The sequence below is a fragment of the Sturnira hondurensis genome, unplaced genomic scaffold (assembly GCF_014824575.4).
Source record: "Sturnira hondurensis isolate 20B ecotype Veracruz unplaced genomic scaffold, ASM1482457v3 Scaffold0021555, whole genome shotgun sequence".
Lineage (NCBI taxonomy): Eukaryota > Metazoa > Chordata > Mammalia > Chiroptera > Phyllostomidae > Sturnira > Sturnira hondurensis.
The window spans coordinates 5,024,009-5,050,041 of NW_028094186.1; the positions used below are offsets into that span (position 1 = coordinate 5,024,009).

At 40.0% G+C, this 26,033-nt stretch overlaps 1 protein-coding gene and 1 non-coding gene across 9 annotated transcripts in view; both read left to right on the forward strand.

The window, feature by feature from the left end:
- The first annotated feature begins 6,502 nt into the window (after positions 1–6,502).
- Positions 6,503–26,033, forward strand: part of HP1BP3 (heterochromatin protein 1 binding protein 3) — a 37,985-nt gene continuing 18,454 nt past the window's right edge. The window contains exons 1-9 of one of the 8 annotated variants that reach the window (XM_037033008.1): positions 7,086–7,191; positions 7,579–7,757; positions 11,992–12,187; positions 12,587–12,686; positions 15,597–15,750; positions 17,801–17,960; positions 20,892–21,035; positions 23,004–23,084; positions 23,837–23,991. In XM_037033008.1, coding sequence (XP_036888903.1) covers positions 12,092–12,187; positions 12,587–12,686; positions 15,597–15,750; positions 17,801–17,960; positions 20,892–21,035; positions 23,004–23,084; positions 23,837–23,991 — 890 coding nt within the window. In that variant the 5' untranslated portion in view covers positions 7,086–7,191; positions 7,579–7,757; positions 11,992–12,091. Of the gene's footprint in view, positions 6,639–7,085; positions 7,192–7,578; positions 7,758–11,991; positions 12,188–12,586; positions 12,687–15,596; positions 15,751–17,800; positions 17,961–20,891; positions 21,036–23,003; positions 23,085–23,836; positions 23,992–26,033 lie in introns of those variants that run through there. The other 7 variants (XM_037033006.1, XM_037033009.1, XM_037033010.1 and 4 more) reach the window with 7 other exon arrangements.
- LOC118977874 (small nucleolar RNA SNORA48) lies at positions 20,201–20,336 on the forward strand. Its single transcript, XR_005064630.1, has one exon. It is a non-coding gene; the product is annotated as a small nucleolar RNA SNORA48 (small nucleolar RNA).

Consider the following 26,033-nt stretch of genomic DNA (forward strand, 5'->3'; position numbering starts at 1 on the left):
AGCTCTGTGGTATGTATAAGGTGGTACTGCTTCCTTCCAACAGGTAGGCAACTAGAGCCACAGAAGTTTTGTATCTAGCAACTGTGAGACCTGAGATTGGCACTTGGCTTTCTGGAAGGCAGTGATTTCCAAACAACATTCCCTCTCACTATAATGGATATACTTTGGAGCCTTGGACTTGGAAAAATAAGGGTTTGTTTACACCTCAGTTTCCTCATCTATAAAGTAAGGATAACACCATCTACCTCACCAGGTGTTGTGAAAATTCATTAAAGGAGATCAGGTAAAGCGCCCAGGGTTCTGCCTGGAGTACCTGGGGCTTGGCCTGCCTGTGTCCAATATTCTTTTTCTACTATGTTCTACAACCTTAGTCATGTTCACCACATACGATTAAACTACACTGTCTTCAGAAATATAAGAAGTTATGGTTTGCTTATTCGTATTTCTTTAATATTCTTTGCATAGTTCAGACTTTCTTATATTGCTTTCCCTTGCATAAACTGATAGTAGACTTGAAGAGTAGAGACTTCTAGCTCCCTCTTTTCCTAGGATTCAGTAAGGCATTCAAAAAATTCTTTTTTCTTTTTTCTTTTTTTTTTGCATGAGGATTAATGGAGAGGCTTCTTTGCAAGTTACACACTGCCTCACCTGGGAAGAACATTTTTTGACTAGCTTTTGCTACAAAACCATAATGAAGTTCTAAAAATACTAGGTACCTTAAAATGCATATTCCATCCCATCCAGCTCTGGCCCTGTCCCTAATGTAGGAGATGCTAACTACTTTGGATAAAGAGGTAGCTATACCAAACAAACTTGCTGGTTGGTTAAACTAAATTTCTTTTTTTTTTCTTTAGTATCATACTCTCAACCAAATAGAATGTAAAGTGGAGACACAAAAATTTGAGTTATAGGGCATTTTTGCTCAAAATACTTGATCTGTTGGGAAGAGCAGGGGCATCGTTGATGATAAAACGAATTTCCGAAGTTGAACTAACAGTCTTGAGTCTTGACACATACAGTTCTCAAGAACCATGCTACTCTTTCTGAACTTTGGGTTGAAACTTTTTACAACCTTGCTGCAAGTAGCTTAGGAATACTCAAAGACTCCCTGGCTGGTGTGTCTCAGTTGGAGTGTCATCCTGTCCACCGAAAGGGTGCAGGTTTGATGCCCAGTCAGGTCACGTACCAAGGTTGTGCGTTTGGTTCCTAGTCAGGGCAGGAATCAGGTTCTATCCCTGGTCAGGGAACCTACGAGAAGCAACCAATTGATGTTTCTCTGTCACGTCAATATTTGTCTCTCTCCCACTTCATCTTTCTCTAAAAGCAATGAAATAATGTCCACAGGTGAGAGTTTTCAAAAAGTAAATAAAATTCAATCAATCAATCAATCAGTCAAAAATTTTTTAGCCCTGGCTGGTGTGGTTCAATGCTTGCGGACCAACCTGAGAAATAGGTGGTCGCTGGTTCAACTTCTACTCTAGACACAGGCCTTGGTTGCAGGCCAGAACTTGGTTGGGAGCGTGCGATCAATGTTTTTCTCCCACATTGATGTTTCTCTCCCTCTCTTTCCCTTCCCCTCTCTAAGAATGAATAAAATCTGTAGAAAATTTTTTTTCAGATACTCAAAAAAGCCAACATTTTCTGGTGTACCCATTTTGAAAACATTCCTTTTCCTCAACCCCATGCAGTTTCATTTTGTAAAGGAAAGGATTCTTCCCATCATCTTTTTGGAACTTCATTTTTAAAAATTTAAAACAAATAAATTCAATTTCATAATTCTGATTTTTAAAATTCTATCTTGTTTCCAGTCATAGATCCGACTCCTCTGTTCCTTTAAATTACTAGGTTTTATTGGGGGTGCAGGCATGTGTGGAAATCTTCCCCTTTAAACTTGAAATTTTCTCAAATTAACCATTACCACAAACTAAAAATGCCTTAAAGTGGTCAACTCATTCTGCTGGGACTTTTTCCTGGTTTAAAAATTGAAAGCCCTACCTCCCACTAACTCTCAACCTCCCTGTATTAGGTGAACCATGACAGTTGGTCACCCTTGGTGTCGCTGATCTGACCCTCACTCATCTCTGGCCACCATCCCAGGCCTGGTTTTAACCTGCAGGTATCTTCCTGAGGATAAGATTTGCCCTTAAAGTCACAAAGTAGGAATGATGGGAGAACAGTAGTGTTGGCAAATTTTCTTCATATTACATAGTCAAAACAAAACTGGATATGTTTTGCTTTTTAGTAATCCGGGAAATAGAGTTTTAATCTGTCTAAAATGCAGTCTTCAAATCTGCTCCGTCCTTGTGAGCGTCGTTAAAATAATTCCTTAGTTCCGTTGATGGTAATTCAGTTTGCAAAACTTTTAGTGCAGCTTAATTAAAAATGCAGATTCCTGGACCCCAGCCCCTGAGATTTTAATTCAATAAATTAGGTCTGGGGTGAGACCAGAAACTTGCAGTTGAACAAATAAAATGCAGTTGTTTTGCCTTTGGTGTTTAAAAAGGAAAAGATGGTTCCATACATACGATTCCCAGAACCTGACATGAAAACAGGCTTGACAGGTAATTTAGTTTTCCCTGGAGGTGGCAGGACTAAGTACTTCCGTTTCCTTAGTTCTAGATTGTGTTCTCCATGGAAAGACGCCTGTAGTGACATTCGCAAATGTTTTCGTTCCCTTGAGGGGCTGAATTGTAACTCCATCAAGTACATCAGATGTTCGAAACTAAAGGACAGTTGTTCTTCAGTGTCCTCACAATGATAGTAAAGCCGGGGCACCAACATTTTTCAGACCCCCTAGAAGTGTTGGCTCCAGTAGAGCCCCAAACAGCTAATGACATCAAGGACAGCAGTTCTCAAACTGTGAATGGCAAAATTAATGTGTTGCAACCACCATTTTTTAAATAAATAACTAGAATAGAACCTATGAAGGTAAATGCTACTTTATAAAACTTACTTGACTTTTAAATACTGTTCCACAACCCTTTCTCCAAAACCACTGGGACCAGACATGTTTCAGAGTCAGGATTTTTCAAAATTTAGGAAAACGTTTTCAGTGACTGCTGAGCTGAATGAAGTAGTCTTATTGCACCATTGGCAGAGGAGAATCCCCGGATGTTGCTTATCTGTAAACCAGGGTCTCGGCCTCAGGTAACAAGTAAGAACAACTTTGATGGGGTGGCGGTGGAAGAATAACACTAACTCTTTTGATCTGCCTCCATTTTTCCCCTGATGGTGTAAATTGTTCATTTTCTTGCCATCCCTTTCCAAGCTGCAGCTGCATCGAGAGCTATTTCCCATCTTTCTGGCTGGAAACCAGGAAAGTCAAATGACCTCCAACCCTGCCAGGACCATACATTACATTCTTAAGGGATCCAAGCCCTGGCCTGGCTTTGGGTTCCTTCTGCATGAAATCGCAGTCCCACAGCTGGGATTTACGGGCAGAATAAAGATCAGCCGTGCTAGCAACAGAAACTTTCTCATCAGGCACTCGAGAATTATTCTTCAAACTTCTTGTTAATATGAGGTGGAATGTGAGTAGCTGAATGAGCAGATGAGTCTTTCAGTGCTCAGCCCTGTGACTGCAGTGCCATTCATTGGTTTGGTTGGGAACACTCTTGGAATCTGCAATTGCTTCAACTTCCTTTATCCTTAAGCCTAAAATTCCAAAGTCACCTATTTTGCTTTTCTATACAAAACAAGACCTTTTAGCCCTAACAGACTTAAATATCACTTAGCTTTAAATTTGTGGAATAGAAGGGGGGAAAACCTATTGTATTGACAAAAGGTAGTGAAGTCTGCAAAGCTTATCATATACCAAAGTTTCAACAGGAACTTGGCTTCTGAAAAAGAGTGTTTTTGTTAAAAACTAAGGTGCCAGCAGTTGCTTTATGGGGACTTTTAACATGTGCTTTTCTAGCTCACAAACTCTGTATTTGCTCATGATTATGGGACTCCCAATTCACTCCTTTAATCCTGGGCAGGATTGTAACGTCATGTACTCCTCTTCTCTCTCCTAGAAGCTCCTCTCCCAGTCAGACTAGAAGCTCCTAGAAGTCAGGCACCCAGAATTTTTGTTCTTCTGATTCTTTACTGTGGAATGGAAAGCTTTAGGTCCTCAAGTCTTGACACTCAAACAATGCATTCTCAGTGATCAGTTTGAGGCTTGTATGTTAGCTCTCCTTGGTATTAGCACTTTAAAACTGCTGTGAAAGAGAGTGAAGCTTAAACCAGAGGAACGAATCTCTGAATGCTGGAGCTTAAGGGACTTTGATGTCAGTGTGAGAGGTCTCTGAGCAAAAGCATCTTTCCTGCGCTCTGATGGTAGTAACCTCCGTGCACTGGTTAAGAGTTGGCCAGGCCCTAAACTTGTCAAGGTGCATGTCCTGCAGTGCAGGTCAGACAGCCTAACAGTTTAAGTAAAGGGTACAAAAATTATCATGTAATTGTTTACCAAACACAATTGAGTGTTTTTACCAGTTTATTTTATTTTTTTTTAATTTGATGCAGATTCATTGCTCTACTAGCTCATTTTTTTAAAGATTTTATTTATTTATCTTTAGAGGGAAGGGAAGGAGAGAGGGAGAGAAACATCAATGTATGGTTGCCTTTCATGCGTCCCCTGCTGGGAGTTGGCCTGCAGGGAACTAGCCTGCAACCCAGGCATTTACCCTGACTGGGAATCGAACCATGATCGTCTGATTCGCAGGCCCACGCTCAATTCATTGAGCTACACCAGCCAGGGCTCTTTTTACCAGTTTAGTTCAAAGAAGGCCAAATGAGGTAAACTAAAACCATACCTACTTTTCTGGAGTCTTAACTCAGATGCAGCTAAGTATGGAAACAAAAATGACCAGTTGTATTTAGCAGAAGTAAAATGCCTCAACCAAAAAACTTATACAACAAAAACTTCAAACCCCTTTAAAGCTAGAAAACATACAGCTTCAAAATTCAGCAAGTGATACACTTAATGCATGGTTGCGTGTGTATGTATACATTACATGCACTCAAGAAAATTTTGTTTCAGGGTTTTTCCTTCTTGGGTGTACATGTGAACAACAACAAATTGTGTGTGAATTCAAACAAAAATCTGCAGAGAAAAAAATTCTAATTGGGTAGGGTTTTTTTTTAAAAGATTGTATTTATTTATTTTTAGAGACAGGGGAAGGGAGGGAGAAAGGGAGAGAAACATTGATGTTGAGAAACACCGGTGACTCAGGCATGTGCCCCGACCAGAATGAACTGGCAACCCTTCACCTTGCTGGATGACCCCTAACCAACCAGCTAAGGCACACGGGTCAGGGCAGTTGGATAGTTTGTTGAATGAGAGAGATGGGTTCAAAGCCATTTTAGGGAAAAAGAAAGGTTGGATGTTTTAAGCATATGAATACATAAAAATGAAAAAGGTCTTTGAAAAGGGAGACAAAGGATGGAAGTGCTGATAAAGTATAAGGAAGTGAGCAGGATGAGGAAATGGCGAAAATGACTAAAACCCCTTGTGAACAGGTTAAATATGATATCAGGACATTAACGACAACACTCATAAGGAATTTTTGGTGGTGGTAGGTGGTGAAATTTTTTACACATCCGAAGTTTGGGACTGATGGAGTGGATAGCAATGGGAAAGCTGGTGGTGGGCAAGTGTTAACCGCAGAGAATGAGGAGTGGGCTAGCCAGTGCTTAAATGATTTCAGTCGTTAGAATGATTTGCACATGCATTTGGTTTTTGATAACACTGCTGTTGAGCCTCGGGCAATTCTAGTGTTTATTATTTCCCCATATTCATCACCAGCTTTAAATACATCGAATTTTACCAAACCGGCTTTGAAAAGATACATTTTCAACCGTACGTACATCGTTTAGGTACGCGGATACCAACGTAATATCGTACCAAGTAAATTCCTGCTTTTCTAATCTCAGAGTTTCTTTTTTGAGACGCCCGCTTGTTTAGGCTAATTAGGGAGTCAAGTATGACCGACCGCTTCATAGACTTAGAAGAGCAACTCTTGCAGTTCTTTTCCTGAATTACTAGCCTGCCCTGTACTGTTTGCCTGCTTAGTGACAACGAATGCGAGGTAACGAATTCTCCGCTATCTGGTTCTCCAATTCTCCCACGGTCTTCAAAGTTGGGTACTGCAGTTTGTTCTTGTGCTGTGACTAAACTGAGAAGCGGGAAATGCCTGCCACTCTAAAGGCAGACGGATCGCCAAATCGGAAACCCGGTTAAGACCTGAGACTGATACAGAGAGGAGAGTACGGGTGAAAAGTGAAGCCTGCTCTTCTAAGGAAAACGACATCACACCGCCACCAGCGCGGCGCAGGCTGAAATGTGCGTGGACGCGCAGTCCGCGTGCGCGCAGCCTTGGGTGTCGGAGCGCCCCCTCGCGTCCCCGCGCACTGAGTCCGGAAGGCACGTCTCTGCGTTCCCTCCACACCCGCGAGCTGGGGCCAGGGCCGCCGGCGCGCGGAGGGGGGCGGGGCCGGAGCGGGAGCGCGCGCACGGGGCCGCGGACAGGGGGGCGGGGCGGCAGAGCTCAGCGGCTGGGCCTGGAGAACGGCGGCGGCGGAGGAAACGAGTAGCAGCGGGAGTGGCGCGAAGAGGCCGAACCAGACGCGGGCACCAGGAAAGGGGAAGGGCAGAGGTAACAGAGGACAGAACTGGCGGGCGGGAAGTGGGCACGGGCTCGCTAGACCCCGAAGGCGAGTGACAGAGGCCGCTCACTCGGGTACAGACGCCACTTCTCCAGAAAAGGGGGCGGGGCGCTGGGGTCCCCGGAGGTGGTGCCTTTTGTCTGCCTTCCCCGGCCGCTCCGCCCCCTCCTTCCCCTCCCCTCTGCGTCCTAGCCCCCTGCCCCTGTGGTTGACGCTTCCTCTGGGGCCCACGCGCGCGCTCCCGCCCTTGTTTTGTTTGGACAGGGGTGGGGGAAGCGGGAAGAGCACTTTCCTGGTCCAGGGCCTTGCTTCCCAGCGCGCCTGCGCCAGTGTCCGCCCACTGCGCCTCTATTGGCTGAGGATTTGCGCATGCTCCGAGGTCTGCGGCGGGCCTCGCGCGCGGCACCCGCCCTCCCCATTACCCCCCACTCCCTCAGCGGTTTTCGTAGCCGGTTCGAGAGATGCCGGTGGCAGTGACTGGCTGCGGCGGGCCCGCCTCCCGGGCTCTTCGCCTCTGCCGCCGCCATTACGGAGCTCCCTGTGGTGAGTTAGTGGAGCGCTGGTGCCAGCGGTCCGCGGCTTCTTGCGTCGCGCGGGCCGGCGCCGCCGGTTGGTGGCGTCGGCCTCCGCCGCGTGCATCCCCGAGCGTGTGCCCCGAGCTGCTGCCGCCCCGCAGCCCCTTGGCGTCCGCCGCCGCTGAGCCCTCCCGTCACTTGCTTCGCTGCCTTCATTTTGGCTCCGCTCTCCCCCCCGCCTTCTGCTCGCGCACCGCACCGGCCGCTCCCTGCGTCTTTGTCTCTGCTGTATTTTGTCGCGTTGGGCTCTGCGGTCTGGGCGAGGGTTGCGGATCCGTGGGCGCTGCAGAGAAGGCGATGCTTTCGCTGCTGCGACGCGGGCCTAAGCTTTCGTTTTCCCGTCTGGCGTTCCTAGAGCTTGTCAACTAATAAAGTCAAGAGTGTGAATAGGAGCGTATGTAGAGGTGGAGGCAGGAGTAGTGAAGTGAGGGCCCCAGGACCGAGTTTTGGTACCTAATTGACCACTGTCTGTGACCGAGAACGAGCCCCTTAATCTCTGAAGGAGTGTTCTCTCCAGCGCAGAGGACTGACCAGGTGAACTTGACTGCCGCTTCCGCGTGTACGTTCCCATTGCATTGAAAAGTGAGAGTCCGAGGGGAAGGATTCACAGAAACTAGTATAAAGGACACATGGAGAACAACTAAGGGGGGTGAAAATGGGAGGGAGGTGGGGAGCACAGGGGCGGGGTGGCTGGGATGGGAGTGGGGGGCAGAAAACTACTTGAACAATAATTAAGTTAAAAAAACATTTTAAAAAAGCGAGAGTCCAATTAGAAATTCACCTGGAACCTTATGATCAAGCTGTCTTACCTCAGAGTGAAGTTAGATTTGGAAGATACTTTAATTTTGTTTAATTTGGCACAGGCATAAAACTAACTGTGAGCTTTTTAAATTGCATTGCTCCATTCAAAAATTTAGTGTATTTGTTTCAAAGTAGAAGTAATATTTTAAAGGGTTTCTGGGGGGTTTTGTTTTTAGACTTATTTAGAAGATTAAAAGTGGAAAGTTTGTGGAGGAAGTGTGCAGAACTTTTCATATAATGATGAAAACTCTGTTTAGCCAGTTACTTTGATTACTGTGACATGTGAGGAAGGGCCATGAATGTCCATAGTATCTATTCCCTAGGTAGACACTAACTTAAATGCATACTGATATGGAGATGTGAATGTGAAAAATAAAGTTGCCAGTGGTCAAATTACAGGCATGCTTTCTCTGACATTGCCGGATAAGTCTGAATATCGTGGAAGACTGGGGATTAGCAACAAGTTAGATGTATTCATTGCATAGCTGGTGACATTATAATGTACCGCATTATAATGTACTTTTTATGGTAAAGTGTGGAATAATAGTGCTTCCCCTAACATCAGTATTTTCAAAGATATCAATAAACTGAAATATATGAAGCTCCTAATTATTTGTCTATTGCTTTCTCTTAATGTGGGGAGAGTAATCTAAAACTCTGAAATTCAGGACTTTTTACTTTTACAATTTTTTCTTTATTACCTGTGCATTAAAGCAATTTGTATTCCCTTTGACAAAAACGCAAATCTATTATTGACCTAACATTAAATTTTAAAAAGTCAGATTGATCACCACAGGAGGGCCACATAAACCACAGATAAACTCAGATTGTTTTTGACACACAGAGGACCCTAAGTGAAAACTTTAATAAGTTTCATCTATTTTTTTCATTTAATATTTTTTTAACATTCTGTGCTTGATGTGTTCTTAGGCACCAGTGTGCAGCAGGGAACCAGCTAGATAAGATCTTCCACAGGGAACAAGTATGGCAGCTTAAAAGCCTGATCATGCTCACGAGTAGCAATGAAAGTTAAATAGGTACATGGTGATGTTAGGGCAGAGTGAATTAACCATTCATATAGTTTTGCCAGCTGTCTAAAGAACAGTGAACTTACTAAATAAGTCATTAACCAACCCATGACAAAGAAAGTGCTATAGACTGAACCTTTAAATTCCATGACCTTTACAAAGGAGGGTCAGAGCTGAGGCAAACACGTCTTAATATTTACCTCAAATAACTTTGGGTTTTACTTTTTTAAGTATTCTTCACATACTGAATATAGTACTAGCTACTATCAAATGTCATTGTTCATTTAACTTTTTTCCCCAATATTTATCCGGCACCCACTGTGTTTGGACAATTCTAGATGCTGGGAATACAGTGGGAGACACACATAAAATGAGTAAACAGCCATGTTGACTTTTATGTGATGTTAAACCCGATAAAGAAACCTGAAGAATAAGAGGGATGGGAGGCCTTTCTGATCAAGGGGTAGCATTGAGCAGAAGCCTGATTGACGTATCTATGCAAAGAGTGTTCTGGTTTAAGAGAACAGCAAGTGCAAACACTGACACAGGGAGGAGCAGAGGACAGCCCAAGGGCCAAAGGAAGGTCTGTGTTTTGGGGGTCAGGAGAGCAGAGAGATCTGTAGAGCAGTAGGAGGTAAGATTGGTGAGATACAGGAGGGCGCAGTAATTGGGAGGTTTTGAGCAGAAGAATGTCGGGAGCTTGGAGGTAGAGGGTGGGCAAACCAACTTATTCCTCCCTCTGTGCTTCTTTCTGAGGTTATTCCAACCTGGGCATACTTACCTGGTTTAATTTAAGTTGTCATTCTTGATCTGAGGTTGATGTCTGATGCGTTTATGGACTGTGTACCTGTTACTGCCCAGATTTTAGTCTGTTTTATCACTTTGGTATCAAGGGCAGCTTCCTCTGCCCCCTCCCTTTGTTAACCTGTTTTAATTTTTAGTAATTAGTGAGTACAGAGTTGACTGGAAAGGTTTTGGCACTTTTTTTCAGTATTTTGTATATTGGAAAAATACATTTTTTAAAAGATACCCTGTGAGTAGAGACTCCTGAAGGTTTTGTTGACTTCACCGTAGCATTTTCAGTTTAACTAGTGTGTTATCATGGGTTAAGAAAGATGAATTCATTAGCAATGTCACTTTACCAAAATAACCTGATTGTGATATTTTATTTCTGTATAATGGTCACATAATAAAATAGCAGATTTGCCTAGTTTTGTATTATTATTAACAAAGAAAGCATATTACTATCCAAGTGCTAGTGGATGGATGAGTGAGCAGGTTATATATTGAAATGATTCCATGATAGACTTTTAAGTTTCACAAACCTAAATAATGCCCTTAAACCCAACTTGGCTCTCTTTTCACAAATCAGAAAACAGCTATCTTTATTCCTGTATTTTATGGTTGTTTGAAGTGCATTGCTGTGTGAGCATTTTAAGTAGTTTTGTAACAATTGATAATTTTTAGATATTCGTGGATATTCCTGATTTATTCTTTATAATAAGTTTTAGTGTGCTATACTATCTTGAATTCTTTCAGCTCCTTTCCTTGCAGCTGATTGACAATTCACAAATCTGGTTTTGCTCTTGGTGTTCCAATAAAAAGACTTTCCCTGTAGCTGTGGAAACATTCTCTATATTTGGATGCTTGTTTGTTGTGTTTAAATATTTTATTTAATTTTTTAGAGACGGGAAGGGAGAGAGAAGGAGAGAAAGAAACAGCAGGTGTGGAGAGAAAAATCCATTTGTTGCCTCTCACGTGCCCCCAACTGGGGATCTGGCCTCCAACCCAGGCCTGTGCACTGACCAGGAATTGAAATGGTGACATTTCAATGCACTATACAATGCCCGACCTACTGAGCCACACCAGTTAGGGCTATATTTGGATGTTTGGGATTTGTCCCAACTGTTTTAGCTTGGGACTATTACTTGACAAGTTGAAAGCTCTTAAATTTGTAGACAAGGTTAGAACTAAAAGTCTACCAACTCTGTTAATTGTTCATTGGCACAGAGATATAAATGCTAACTTATCTTTTTCTTATATTATGGAGGAATTACAAAGTGTCATTGAGTCCCAGATGAGATTTTGGTGGGGGCAAAGAGTGTTAATGATCAGATAAATTTGAGTGACATGGCTTTTCCTTATGAATATTTAATTATATTCTTCTGTGTTAGTTTTGCTTACATTAAAAATATGACAAATGAGGTTTTAGAAGCATACTTTTGTTTTCCTCCGTGATGGTCTAAATCAGGGGTGTCCAACCTTTTGGAGTCTCTGGGCTGCACTGGAAGAAGCAGCGGTATCTTGGGCCACATGTTAAATATACAAACACTAACGAAAACTCATGAGCAAAAAAAATGGTTTTAAGTAAATTTGCAATTTTGTGTCAGGCTGCGTTCATAACCATCCTGGGCCGTATGCAGCCTGCGGGCTGCAGGTGGGACACCCCCAGTACTAAATTTACTTCTCTGTGTCTGGAGACTTTTAGTATGTTATGTTCTTCTGTAGGTTTTTTTGTTGTTGTTGCTTTGTGTGTGGGGGGGGGGTTCTGGGTTTTTGTTTGTTTGTTTGTTTGTTTTAGTTAATTGGTTTTTGAGTAAAATTTGAATAAATTGTTCCTTAATCTCATTCTGTCCTAGTTCCTGATGTTAGTGGGATGGGGTGGTGCTTGGTTCCTTACGAGCTTTCTTGTGCTTGTTGCCTTCTTTCGTGTGGAAGGCGCACCAGCTGCTGTGGCTTGTGCATTCATTAGTCGCTGCTTTACATAGTCTGTATTTTGATAGAGATTTTATATTTCTGAATGATAGCTACCAAGTCGTATGTCACTTAACTATAAGTATTATACATTTTTGTTCCCTTTGCATGTATGTTAAAATTTAGATGTTTTAGTTTAGTTTTGTTTCTGTTAATCTTCACACCAGATTTTTTCTGTGCTTTAGGTTGACTTTTCACCACACTGAAACCATTAGGAAAAATCCTTGTGGTTAACAGCAGAGGCTTCAGAGTGTAACCTGTACTCGGGCCTAGAAATTATTTTAAATGGCGACTGATATGTCTCAAGGTGAACTCGTCCATCCTAAGGCACTCCCACTTATAGTAGGAGCTCAGCTGATCCACGCGGACAAGTTAGGTGAGGTAGGGGCTGACATATTCTTGAAGCTCACTCTTGGATCAGTCCCTGACTTCAGGCTCTTCTGGGTCCTTCTTGGTACATGTTCCTTCCCCTACTTTGGGGAGTCTAGATTATACAGAGTTCTTTTCATCTCCCTTTTTCCCTCAAATTTCTCAGAAAACCTCCAACCTTCTATATTTATTCTAAATCAAGTATAACTTTGTTTCCATTTTAAATTCTTGCTAAAAGAAGTATTTTGAAAAGTACTTATTAAAAATCATATTCACTTTTTAAAAAACTTGCTAATTTGCATCAGATTAACTTAGAATTCACTATCTTCTGACACCCAGTTAGGCCCCTTGGGAAAGAGAGAAAAGAGAATTTTCTGATGCATGTGTGATTATGGCCATCTCTTCTCTTAGAAGGTAGAAGATAGCACCATGCCGATTCGTCGAACTGTAAATTCTACCCGAGAAACTCCTCCCAAAAGCAAGCTTGCTGAAGGGGAGGAAGGAAAGCCAGGTAAAGTATAGCAGTGAACAACTTCAAAGGTGAAAGCTTTTATTTCAATTTGGAGTGTACCATCAATTCCCTTAACCTTAATTTTTTTTCATAGCTAGGTGTTTTGGGAGAACATTTAAAGAGAAGCGGTACCTGTCGGTATGTCATTTCTAGACCATGTAGGCAAAATAAGGGTTTTATCCTGTCTCTAAAGGAAGGTGAAAATCTCATGTTTTTGGAATTAAAAACAGAAAAAAAAAATTGGAGAGAACAGGAACAGTCGAAGAGTAGCTTCTGGGCATACAGTGTCACGAAGATGAAGACTGGAGGAATGGAGGACTTAGGCCTTCAAAATGGACCGTGGAAAGCCCACCCAGAAATCATCAGGAGGCCTTAAGGAAGGAAGCAAATGGGTGATCAAAACATTGGTTTAGAACTTTGGTATTGGTGAAGAAAAGGTTGGCCACACAGAGGTGGGAATGTAATGAATTGAGAAAAATGTATCACCATCAACCTATTCATTCCTTTATGGCATTTCTAACCACCTCTTCTTTTCCTTGCTTTTCTTTTTTCTTAAAACCTTTTTTTTTTTCTTATTTCTTTTTCTGCCTTCTTGCACTTTATCTCAGGTTTTCCAGGATGAACACATGGTGCTGTCATGGCTGTTAGAACCAAGTATTTGCTGACCAGCATAGATTAGACATTAAAAGTATATGCACCCTAGCCCTGGCTGGTGTATATAGCTCAGTGGATTGAGCACAGGCCTGTGAACCAAAGAGTAGTTTGATTCCCAGTCGGGTACATGTCTGGGTTGCAGTCCAGGTCCTCAGAAGGGGGCACACAAGAGGCAACCACATGTTGATGTTTCTCTCCCTTTCTTTTTTCTTTCCTTTCCCTCTTTCTAAAGTAAAGAAATAAAATCTTAAAAACAATATATATGTGTGTATATATATATATACATATATGCGCACCCTTGTTGCCTTTATCCCTTGGTTCACCAGGGTTATAATCTTTTCAAGCTGAGCCAGGATTTTGTCTCAAATCCTCAGATAAATATTATTATAAGTAATTTGTGTATCCTGGCCTAAGGTATTAGGTGACATGGGAACCAGCATGTTAAGAAATAGTAGGTGCTGGTGAGTTGATGACTGGTTATTTTGTTCAGCACTGAGATAAGCCACTTAGTGTCACATCCTGATCCCTGTTTAACAGTAGCTGAAGCCACTAAATTAATAGTAGCATCAGTTTTCAGAACGCGTGCCAGAGGGTTTAGTTGTAAGGTATTAATTAGAAAGGTCAACCAAGAATTTATAAAGGACCAGTAAGTCTCTTCACGTGTTATATGTTTGTTTAGTCTTCTCTCTACCCCCCTGGAGTATTTTGTATATGAAAATAACTAGACTTCACTTATATTTTGAATTTTATAAGCCCTGCATTTCAAACAGAGACAGACGATAGTGTAATGGGTTGGAAGCGATGTCTTATACATAATATATGCTCAATATCTGTTGAGTGACTGAACCTTTATTAGATAATCATGATATAAAATACATCTTACAGTTACCTGTATTGCCAGATATCATTATTATAATGAAGCTCCAGCCCTAATACTTTGTGAAACAGTTCTAGAAACAGGAGGCCAAAGGAGGATGGGAATCACCTACATACAAGAGCCAGCCTGTAGTCTTCCCCTGAAACATTTTATTTTATTTTTATTTTTTAAATATTTTATTAATTTATTTTTAGAGCGGAAAGGAGGGAGAGAAACATCAGCATGTGGTTGCCTCTCACGTGTGCACGCACACATACACACACAACAACACCACCACCACCCCACCCGCGGACCTGGCCTGCAGCTGCACCCAGGCATGCGCCCTGACTGGGAAAAGAATCGGCAACCCTTTGGTTTGCAGGCCACACCAGCCAGGGCAAAAACATTTTATATCATCCTAGTAATAACTGTGAATGAAGTAGGGTTACTGAAACTTGGAGATGTCAAAGAATTTGCCCTAAGATAATACGCTGAAAAATTATAAACACTAAATTAGAATCCAGATGTTTCTGACTCAAACCTCAGTTTGGGTGAAACATATGGGAGGAGTTTCTATTTACATGTAAGTCTGGTTGAAGGGCATGATCCAGGATGACACTTATAAATAATAGTTGACTGGCCTGAAATATATGATTTAGACATTTAATTTGTTGAAAAACTAGAAATTTCTTTAGAATTTTATATGTATGGTTTGGTTATAAGAAGGAAGTGGCACTTTTTAAATTATTTATGTTGAAGTCCACAAAGAGGTTTTCATCATTATGCCATTAATCACATAATTTAAGTCACCAGACCCTTGAAATATGTATATATGTATATATTTTTTTGCCTAATTTTTCCCACTGGAGTTATTTTCTTTGGAGCCCCTGCTTAACCATTTCCTGGGGTTCTGTGTTTTATAGTAGCTGCTCAAAGAGATAAACAGCTTCGGACTTCAGTAATCTCCTCTCAGGTTTCTACCCGTGCCTCAGTCATTTCACTTGGAAAACACATGTTAATTTTCTGTTACTTATTCCTTACTAGGATTTGTTTTTTAAATTATGAAATGACTCATTTCTTAATTATAAGTCTCATTAATGTTGCAGAGTAGAATGATCAAGATACTTGATTTGGGTGAAATTATTTTCCCTTTCTGTGTAATTTTCTGGTCTGTATTCTTTTCTCTCACATAATAGTCAGGATAAACACCCTGTTTCATAGACAACTTGAGTGATGTAACGAGGAAAGAAAACTGCACTCATAGTCATTTGATCATTTTAGAATCCATTTGTTAATTGGAACATTTGACATATCTGTTTAATAAGATAAACTTTTACCCTTTTATTGACTCAGGCTCTAATATATCTACTTGGTGCAATTCTGCTCACCTGATTTTTTAGAACCAGACATAAGCTCGGAGGAATCTGTCTCCACTGTAGAAGAACATGAGAATGAAACTCCACCTGCCACATCTAGTGAGACAGAACAGCCAAAGGCAGAACCTGAGAATGAAGAAAAGGAAGAAAAGAAGTCCTCTGAGGAAACCAAAAAGGAGTAAGGAGTTACATCTTCTTGCTAGATATAATTAAAGACTATGTAAAAGGACTAGACAAGATTGTGTTAAAGTGTTATAACATTGGCTTATGCTAGGTATTTGCTATTTGGCTTTACTTTTTAGAATTACAATTTGAAATAGGTTTATTATGTAGTTGTATGGCCTATTAGACTGTGCAGTACTTTACAGAGAAGAATGGTTTGAATAATCCAAAATTCATTTCATTTGGCTTTGAAGTATGTTTTTGTTCTTAGAATTCATTATAAGAGTGCCTGATATTTTAAGCATTGACATAATTTTTTAAAACTTTTTCTAAAGATTTTATTTATATATCTTTAGAGGGGAAGGGAAGGAGACAGGGAGAGAAATATCAATGTATGGTTGTCTCTTGTGCATCCCCTGCTGGGACCTGGCCTGCAACCCAGACGTGTGCCCTGACTGGGAACTGAACCGCAATCCTTTGGTTTGCAGGCCCGCGCTCAATCCACTGATCTATACCAGCACTTTTTAATTTATTAATTTGTTTCACTTATTGATGCATTCACTGGTTGATTCTTGTATGTGCCTTGACTGGAGATCAAACCCATAGCCTCAGGTTACTGGTTAATACTCTAATCAGTTGAGCTTACTCAGCCAGAGCAGAGCATTGACATAGCAGTTTCAATCAGAAATGAAACGTAAGTATAAAAATCTGACCTGGGAGATACTTAATCATTGTACTCCTCCCTCTCTGCCAGGAGTGGGTTATTTTTATATGCTTATATTAGAAAACATTAATCTACAGGATCCTGCAGAAGTAAGGCCTGCTTGAGTGTAATTGGTAGGGTAATAATATGGGTGTAATAATTTATAGTTTTAATTTAAACATTTCACCTAAAATGTTATGTGGTGTGCTTTGAGTGTGATGTTGTTAATGTTAAAGAGTTACATGCTTATAATGTGCTTATTTTGTAAAGAAGAGTTTGTAATTTAAAAATAAATAAAAAATAAAATTTTAAACGTCTGAAAATAATCCCTGGCTGGCGTAGTTCAGTGGATTGAGTGTGGGCTGCAAACCAAAGGGTCTCAGGTTCGATTCCCAGTCAGGGCACATGCCTTGGTTGTGGGCCAGGTCCCCAGTGGGGGTTTGCAAGAGGCAACCACACATTGACGTTTCTCTTCCTCTGTTTCTCCGTCTCTTCTCCTCTCTCTGAAAATAAATAAATAATTAAAATCTTTTTTTAAAAATCTGAAAGTTTGCTGTTGATAATCTGTACAGTGTAGTGGCAGTTCTTTTTTAACTAAATTTTTTTTGCAAGGCAGCTGGTAGCATTTATTTTATTTTCATAATTGGTCAGAACAGTTAGGAATTATGTTTTAAATAAAAGAATAACTTAGTAATAATTATACCTTCTAGCTGTAATCCTCAGGGAGTCCTTTATCCCAGTTTCATAGATACATGTAAAGTCTCGGAGTTTTAACAGCTTCCCTGTGTTTTCAGTTGATGCAATGCTGTTATTACACAGAATAATTCATGTGATGCTTTGTGGCTCACAACACTGTTTTATAAACATAACTTCATAATTCTTTTAACAGCTTTATGAAGTGTTTGGTATTATATTACAATTTTATAGCTGAGGAGGCCGAGACTCAGGTCACTTGCTAGGATCATGTAGCTTATGTTGGGGCTAAAAAAACTCAAACTGAAGTTATCTGATTTCCGAGTTTGAGTTCTTCCCACTGTGCTAAATTGCAGCTGTTTAGTTGCAATACATTGAAAGATTCTGATTTTTTATATGTGTTGGCTGTTTATACCAGCACTGATTTATAGGACTTTTGTCTCCTGTACCTAAGAGAAAACATCTTTTTGGTTTATTTATAGTACCATATTTTTTAATTTGTTTTGTTTAGTTTAAATTTGTTGAAATTTTTGCTTATTTCATTTGTCACTTCAATGTAGAAGTAAATTAAAACATTAATTTTTATTTCTCCCTGGTCTTTTCCTCTTTCTGACTTTATGCCTCTTTCTGGAGAGTTTATCTTGCACAATAACAACTTTTTGTTTTCAAGAGAGAAAGATCAGCCTAAAGAAAAGGAGAAGAAAGTGAAAAAAACAATACCTTCCTGGGCTACTCTTTCTGCCAGCCAGCTAGCAAGGGCCCAGAAACAGACTGCGATGGCTTCCTCCCCACGTCCCAAGATGGATGCGATCCTAACTGAGGCCATTAAGGCAAGTTTTTATCTCCAGCAGTTCGTCTTAGATTTACTCTGTTCATCTTTTGTGTATTTGAAAGTGGCATACTCCTGTCAGACATTGGAACTCTTGCTCTGCTTCCTAAAAGAGATTTAAATAGAAAAAAGCCATTGTGAAGTTTATGTTTTAATAATATGATTATTTCTGATGAGCACTGTTAATGTTTTTTATTCATATTTACTATAGCAAGTATTTTTAATTTATCTTTATATTTTTGTACACAGTTTACTGCTTGAGTATAGTTTTTATTGAAGGCTTAGCATGTTAATTGATTGACAGATATTTAAGGACTAATCTCTCTGTCAGGCAACTCTAGTAAGTGATACAGCCTAGGAAAAGACAAAACAAGGCCCTTGCCCTTCAGAAATCTAATTGTGCCTTAGAGTAAGTGAATAACATTGAGAATTTTTATTTAAAAAAATTTATAATCTATCCTTAGGTTCGTTTTCAAAGTCGAGTATTTAACAATTGTTAAAAGTTATCTTTCAAACCTGAGTTATAAAAAATCCTCTTACTACTTTGCTTCATCACCTAGCCGTTCCAAAATACTTGCAAAATTATCCTCCTTGCATAACTTTGTGACTTCGCTATAATCCATTGACTTTCATTAGCTTATGCGATCAAGTGTGGTTTTTATTTTAATTTTTTTAAATTGTTGTTCAAGTACAGTTTTCTGTCTTTTATTCCTATCCCAGCCCAACCCCCAGCCCTCCCCACCTCCCTCCCATTTCCACCCCCCTTAGGTTTTATCCATGTGTCCTTTATACTTGGTTCCTATAAACGCTTCCCCTTTTCCCCTGAAATTTCCTCCCCCCTCCCCTCTGGCCACTGTTAGCCTGTTCTCTATTTCATTGTCTTTGGTTATATTTTGCTTGCTTGTTTTGTTTAGGTGAGATCATATGGTATTTGTCTTTCACTGCCTGGCTTATTTTAATTTTTAAGGTTATCTTCAACCGAACCTTGCCAGGTTTTGTGTAAATTCACCAGGTTAAATTTGCCATGTTTATTTCATGTGATCAGGTGGTAAAAGGAGTTAAGATGGAAACCATAGATCCCCTTCATTTCAGGGACCCTGTCCTTAGATCTGAAGAAGAATTGGGAAGAGAGATATAGATCAGTTTAACCAAGGGTGGTGTCTATAGGAAGGCGCAACCTGGTGGTCATTCTTAGAGTCCGGAAAGACAGCGCTGACGCGGACTGGACAAGGGTCTGCCCTCAGACTCCCTGCACTCTCCAAGAGTGCTCTCGCCTCATCAAGAGAACGTCCTTGTTCTCCCTAGCTTAACTGTAGTAAGATCTCTTTTCTTTGTTGTCTTCCTTCAAAGAGTAGGGTTACAGTGAGGATAGAGAAGGGACTGAAATTTTAAAATAGTAAAGCAAAAATGTAAAACAGTATAATCAGGCCTAAAGAATAGTTTGAATGTGATTGTGTGTGTGTGTGTGTGTGTGTGTGTGTGTGTATTCTAAGCAGTGTGACAAATCATGATTTCAGACCACTGATACAATTTTCTGAATCAAACAAGAGTCTTAGTGTCTACTTCCATCTCATTTTAGCATTACAGAGTTCTTTTTTGCCTGTTTTCTTTATTAAAAAAAACAAACAAACAAAACAACTAAGACCAGGAATAAGCAGTAGTTTGTAATAAGTCAGAGACATTTACTTGAAGTAAGTGGACCCATATTAACACAGCTTGTTTTTTGTTGTAAAATCTTTTCTGGTCCATCTATCTGTTAGTTATTTTTTGTTATTATCAAAATGTATAAAATAACATTCAGTGAAATCTTTATTTAATGAAAATGAGTTTGTACTACATTCAGTTTGTAGACAATGACAACACAAAATTGATGGACTGGCCCATGAGATAAGTAACAGATGCTGTTTGTGTGCTTCAAAATGCAAAGCATTTGAAACATTTGCTGCCTTTGTGGCATAATAACCTGCTTAAGTCTTCCATGGGTACTAGTCAAATGGAAGATAGATAGAATGGAAACAAAAGAGGGCACTTCACATTGCAATTTAATGCCCCGTTGTTATCCAAAACTCCCCTTAAGACTAGGCTCTCTGGTGGCCAGAGGGGAGGGAATTTCAGACAAAAAGGGGAAGGGTTTACAGGAACAAGTATAAAGGACACAAAAACTAGGGGGGGAATGGAAATGGGAGGGAAGTGGGGAGGGCTGGGGGGTTGGGCTAGGATGGGAGTAAAAGACAGAAAACTTACCCCTGATCTGGTTAGATTTACACCTGGCTTAGTGGTGCTTGGCTCATACCAGCCAGGGACAAAGTAGCTCCTTGTTTATTCCAGGTTGGCTTTTGGTCTGTGCTCATGCTTGGTTCATGCTTTGGACAGATGGCGGCGGGGGGATAAATAAAGAAATAGTAAACTATACTTGAACATCAATTAAAATAAAATAAAATAATTAAGATAAAAAGAACTATGCTCTCTGTATCTAGTTTTATGCCATTTACTCAGTGTCTTTGTTTATGTTCTCCATTGCCATACACACAGAGCGTGCAGAGAAATACTGGTCCTGGTATGCTGACCTCATTCCGTAAAATGGGCCCGGTCTGTGATCCCACATTCTGCTTTCCTCTTTTTAAAGCTAAAGATCTGTCTTCTAAATACAGAACCAAATGAAAATGAAAAGAGGTTCCCTATTAACACACAGAATGTTATTCATGTATTGTATATTATCTTTGGTATTTTGAACAATTTTAATAGTTTCAGAAATATTTTAATTCATTTCTCCGTAGCCGGGATGAACTGGACTGAAATACTGTTTATTCTCTTCTGCATTACTCATTATTAAGTTCACTTGATTTTGAAAACGTGTGTCAGCTTTGCTGTCTAGTGAAAAAAAACAGCTGGTTTAAAGTAATGTGTATGGTTTGGTAAATCTGTTTTCTAGGCCTGCTTCCAGAAGAGTGGTGCGTCAGTTGTTGCTATTCGGAAATACATCATTCATAAGTACCCTTCTCTGGAGCTGGAGAGAAGAGGCTACCTTCTGAAACAAGCCCTGAAAAGAGAATTAAATAGAGGTGTCATCAAACAGGTATTAAATAGTTGTTGGTAGTAAACATCATTCCAACGTGTGAATCTATATTTAGTAACATTTAGGCTTTTGTGTCTTTTTTGTTAAAAATAAGATAACATAATGAAATGCTTAAGCTTAACCTAGTTTTATTATCTGAGACTGAGTTTCAGGATCACTGCCATTTACCTTTTATAACAAAAGGGTAGATAATGTAATTATTTTCTAGCTGCTTGTATTTTTAATTGGATTTGGGGGGCTGCTTGTGCTTGTGCTTGACATCATACAGTGCTGAAGACGAGAAGTGGGGTTAAGGGGCCCTGTCATCACAATGGCAGAAGTGATCTTTGCTTTTTGTCTTAGGTTTTAAAGCCTTGCTTCATGACTAGACTTGTTGCCCCTATAAAGTAGCTTTGTAAATAGGTTCACCTTTACTTAATGGTATCTAAAACTGTTAAAGTTTTTTAGGAACATGAGAGAAGCCTGAGTAACCTGAGACTAGTACTAAAACCAGTATTGATTTCAGGCATAAATCTGTGTTACTTCGCATAGTACATCAAAATATTGCTTAGAATCATGAAGATCTAAAGCTAAAACAGACTTACCTAAACCTCTTTGGAGGTTCAGAGAGAGAAAGTAACTACCAAGGTCCCATGGGAGAGATGAAGATGGTTCTGCGGACCCAGTTCATGGCATTCCCACAGTCTTCTTGCTTTTCTTCTGTACCTTTCTGCATAGTTTGGTTAATAGAGAAAGCTGTTCTTTCAGGCATTTAAACTCTGTTCAGAACCTCTCAGCAAGTACTGAATTATACAAGCGTATGCTGAGTGTCTCCTTGTTCCAGGTGCTTGTGTGTCCGTCAGTGAAGAAAACAGATTCCTGCTGTGTGGAGCTTACATCCTACAGCAGCTTCTTCCAAATGTTGTACAACTGATATTTAAGTGGCCTTTAAAATAATAATTGATTAAAAGATACTATCTAACCAATACAATTAAAACAAACACCGGTCCTATATCATAATGTATGTCAGTACAGTTTATGAGCTGATTTTATGTTTTTCTTTATGAAAATGTGGTTCGTGACCTATTCTTGCCTCATAGCCTGACCTTCCATTTGATATCAACTGGACTGCTATATTCATAGCAGGGTAGGTACAGCTAAAGTGTGGGGGACTCAGGTTAATGTAAATCAGCTTTAAAAGTCTGAACGTGCTTTGTAAACTGTGTGAATATGTGGTGTGACTTACATAACCATTCCCATATGCAGGAATAATCTCTAATGGGCAAACTGTGGGAAGCATTACGGCCTGAGATCAACTAGGCTGTAAACTTTTGCCAACTAGCTATCTTACTTTCAAGATAGAGGTTTTGTTGTGTTTTTTTTCCCCATTTTCTCCAGGAGATTGTGTCCCTTTCTTCCATGAGACTTTTTTTTTAATATTTTATTTATTTATCTTTAGAGGGGAAGGAGAGAGGAAGAGAAACATCAATGTATGGTTGCTTCTCATGCAGCCCCTGCCGGGAACTGGCCTGCAACCCAGGCACGTGCCCTGACTGGGAATCGAACTGCGATCATCTGGTTGGCAGGCCCACGCTCAATCCACTGAGCTACACCAGCCAGGGCGCCCTCCCTGAGACATTTTATTTTTATTTTTTTGAAAGCTTATAGTAGACTGTTTAATCTGATATCAGTATTCTTCCCCCAATTTTGTAGATGAAGAACCAGAAGCTCAGAGGTTTCACTGGGTTGTCCATTATTGAATAGCTACATGGTACTGTGCGTAGGATTCAATCTCCAGTCTTCTGACTAATCCATTGGGGGTTTTTTGTTTTGTTTTTTTTCCTCTGACAAGTCAAACAGCACTTTACAGTAGTTCTTGTATCATATGCCCTGTAATTTGCTTAATGTGGAATAAAGTTGTAAATATGACTACCAGGATAATTTAAAATACAAATACTGGTTATTGTAACTAAAATTAATTTACTTTAGGTAAAAGGGAAAGGTGCTTCTGGGAGTTTTGTGGTGGTCCAGAAATCCAGAAAAACCCCTCAGAAATCCAGAAACAGAAAGGTAAGAAGTCTCTTCCACAGTCTGATGGTGTTTTGTGGTGCTCATACTGCTGACTCAAAATAGCAGCTTGGTGCCAGGCACTGTGTCAGGCTGGCCTTGCTAGTAAGTCCTAGAGAGATGACAGGTAATTTGCTCATTAAACTAGAAGAGGCAAATAGGCACATTCTCATTCAATACCATACCCCAAAACTATATCCAGAGCCAGTTTTTCTTCTCTTTTTTTTATAAATACTAAGTGTCCTCCCCAAGATACATAATTTCATTTGTGGAAAATATACGATAATGAAGTGAAACATCTATTATTTCCTCTATGTCAGTAATTGAAATCATGAATACTTCTCACATCTTTTTTTTTTTAACAACTCTGAAGATTTTTCTAATTTTTTTTCCCCCGTAAAACTGGCCAGCACTTTCAAAGTGAACTTCTGTATACCGTTCTTGAGTACTCCACGATCCTTTTCATTTTCTGTGTTGAAGGCTAAGAATGAATTAAGACCTTAAAGTCTTATCATTTCTATTTAACTCAGTCTGAAATTTTTATCTTAAATTGCCATGCAACTAACATTCCACCACTATGATATGGTTTGTTTGGATGTGAAGTGATAGTTTTGTGTCAGTTAGTTGATTTGACAACCAGCCTAGAAAAGCCTTTGAGTTGAACATAAAAACATGCCTTTGAGTTGACTAAAAAGCCTTTGAGTTGACTAAAAATGCTGTTATGGTCTAATGATAATTTTGATATTACATTTCAGAACAGGAGCTCTGCAGTGGATCCTGAGCCACAAGTAAAATTGGAGGATATCCTCCCACTGGCCTTCACTCGCCTTTGTGAACCTAAAGAAGCTTCCTACAGTCTCATCAGAAAATATGTGTCTCAGTATTACCCTAAACTTAGAGTGGACATCAGGTGTGACGTGTGGGCCTGGGCTGTAAGGCACAGTGTCTGTTGTTCTCTGGGCCCCTTTTCATGGGAAAGGGAGAAGATTAAATGGTCAATGAAGGTTACTTATCAGTGAGCCAGGAATAAAGCCTTTATTGTGGGTTTAATTTTTTTGTCCCATTTTGTGTTCTTTTTCATATCTCCATATATAGTTTCTTTTGAAACCCACACTGCTTGTTAACTTTTGTAAGACCCTGACAGAGTAACTCTTTCATGATGACAGCTGCTAGAATATTCAGCCTTAAACTCTGTGTACTCTCATCTGCTCATTAGTTTTAAATTTTTTCTAATTTTTTCTTACTGTGGTAAAGTACACATAAAAACATTTTACTGTCTTAACTGTTTTTAAATGTACAGTACTTAATGGTATTAAACATATTCATAATGTGCTTCTATCACCACCATCCATCTCCAGAACTCTCTTCATCTTTTAAAACTGTAGCTTGATACCCATTAAACAAGAACTCTTCATTTTCTCTTTTCCACCAGCCCCTAGTAATCACCATTCTTCTTTCTGTCTCTGATTTTTCACTACTCTGCATACTCCGTAGAAGTGGAATCATACATGTTTGACTTTTATTGTGACCAGGTGACCAGGTTGTTTCACTAACTGTAATATCCTCAAGGTTTATTCATGTTTCTCATGTGTCAGGATTTCCTTTTTAAGTCTTGGTAATGTTGCATTGTATGTGTATACTACATTTGAATTGTCTGTTCATCTTTCAATGAACCACTTGAATTGCGTCACATTTTAGCTGTTGCAAATAATTCTCCTTTGAACATTGGTGTTTGTATCTCTTTGAGATTGTTCTTTCGATTCTTTTCGGTGGAATTGAAAATTCTAGAAGTGGAATTGCTGGATCATACAGCAGTTGTATTTTTAATATTTTGAGGAATCACCACCCTGTTTTACACAGTGGTTATACCATTTTACATTCCCACCAGCAGTGCTTAAGGGTTCTAATTTCTCTATATCTTCACCAATAATTGTTACTTTCTGTTTTTGTGATAGTAGCCTTTTTAATGGGTGTGATGTAGTTGATACTTACTATATTTTATTTATTAAAATTTTTTTTTAATTTATTTTTAGAGAGGGGAAAGGGAAGGAAAAAGGGAGAGAAATATCAATGTGTGCTTGCCTCTCACATGCCTCGTACTGGGTACCTGACCTGCAACCCACGCATGTGCCCTGACTGGGAATGGAACTGACAACCCTTTGGTTTACAGGCCTGCACTCAATCCACTGAGCCACACCAGGCGAGGCATTTTTCCTGTACTTCTGTGAAACCATCCTGGTTTTCTTTACCTCTGACTGTAGTGGAGTCCTCTTGTCATACTTTTTTTTTTTTCCTACTTTCACAAGAAATTTAACCATACGAAACTGGGCCAAAGGAACAAGAAAAATACAGTTTCGTAGTATCAGTTGTCTGTAATTGCTCACTATAATTTTTGTTCTACTTTCATTTAAATCCACTTCTGTCACACCTTATTTTAACCTCACCATTTTACCCAAATTACCTGTCAGTGTCACCTATGACTTCCATGCAGTGAATTTCAGTGGTTCAGCAGTTAGCTTGCTTGCTGGTGGTCTCTCATTGACATTTGACGGAGGCTGACTGCCAGCCGATTGAAACCCTTGTTTACTCGCTTTTCAGGATGCTGTGCCCTTCTGATTTTCCTGCAGCTGCACTACTCACACTTTCTCAGTCTCTAAAGATTGCTGGTTTCCCGGCTCCTGACTCCTTAGTATAGGAGTGCCCCAGGGTTAGATTTGGGGCCATTTGTCTTTTCTATCCACATTCTCATGGTAATCCTTTTCACTCTTAATGCTTTAAAACCACTGTATACTACTAATTTACAGATATATAAATCTAGCTCATGTCTTCCTTCTAATTCCACACTCATAAAGAAGCCTATTTGACATCATCATTGATGTGTCTAACTTGACCTCTCCAAAACTGAAGTCTTGATTTCCCCATATCCCTGCTCCACACTCCCCCTGCCCCAGA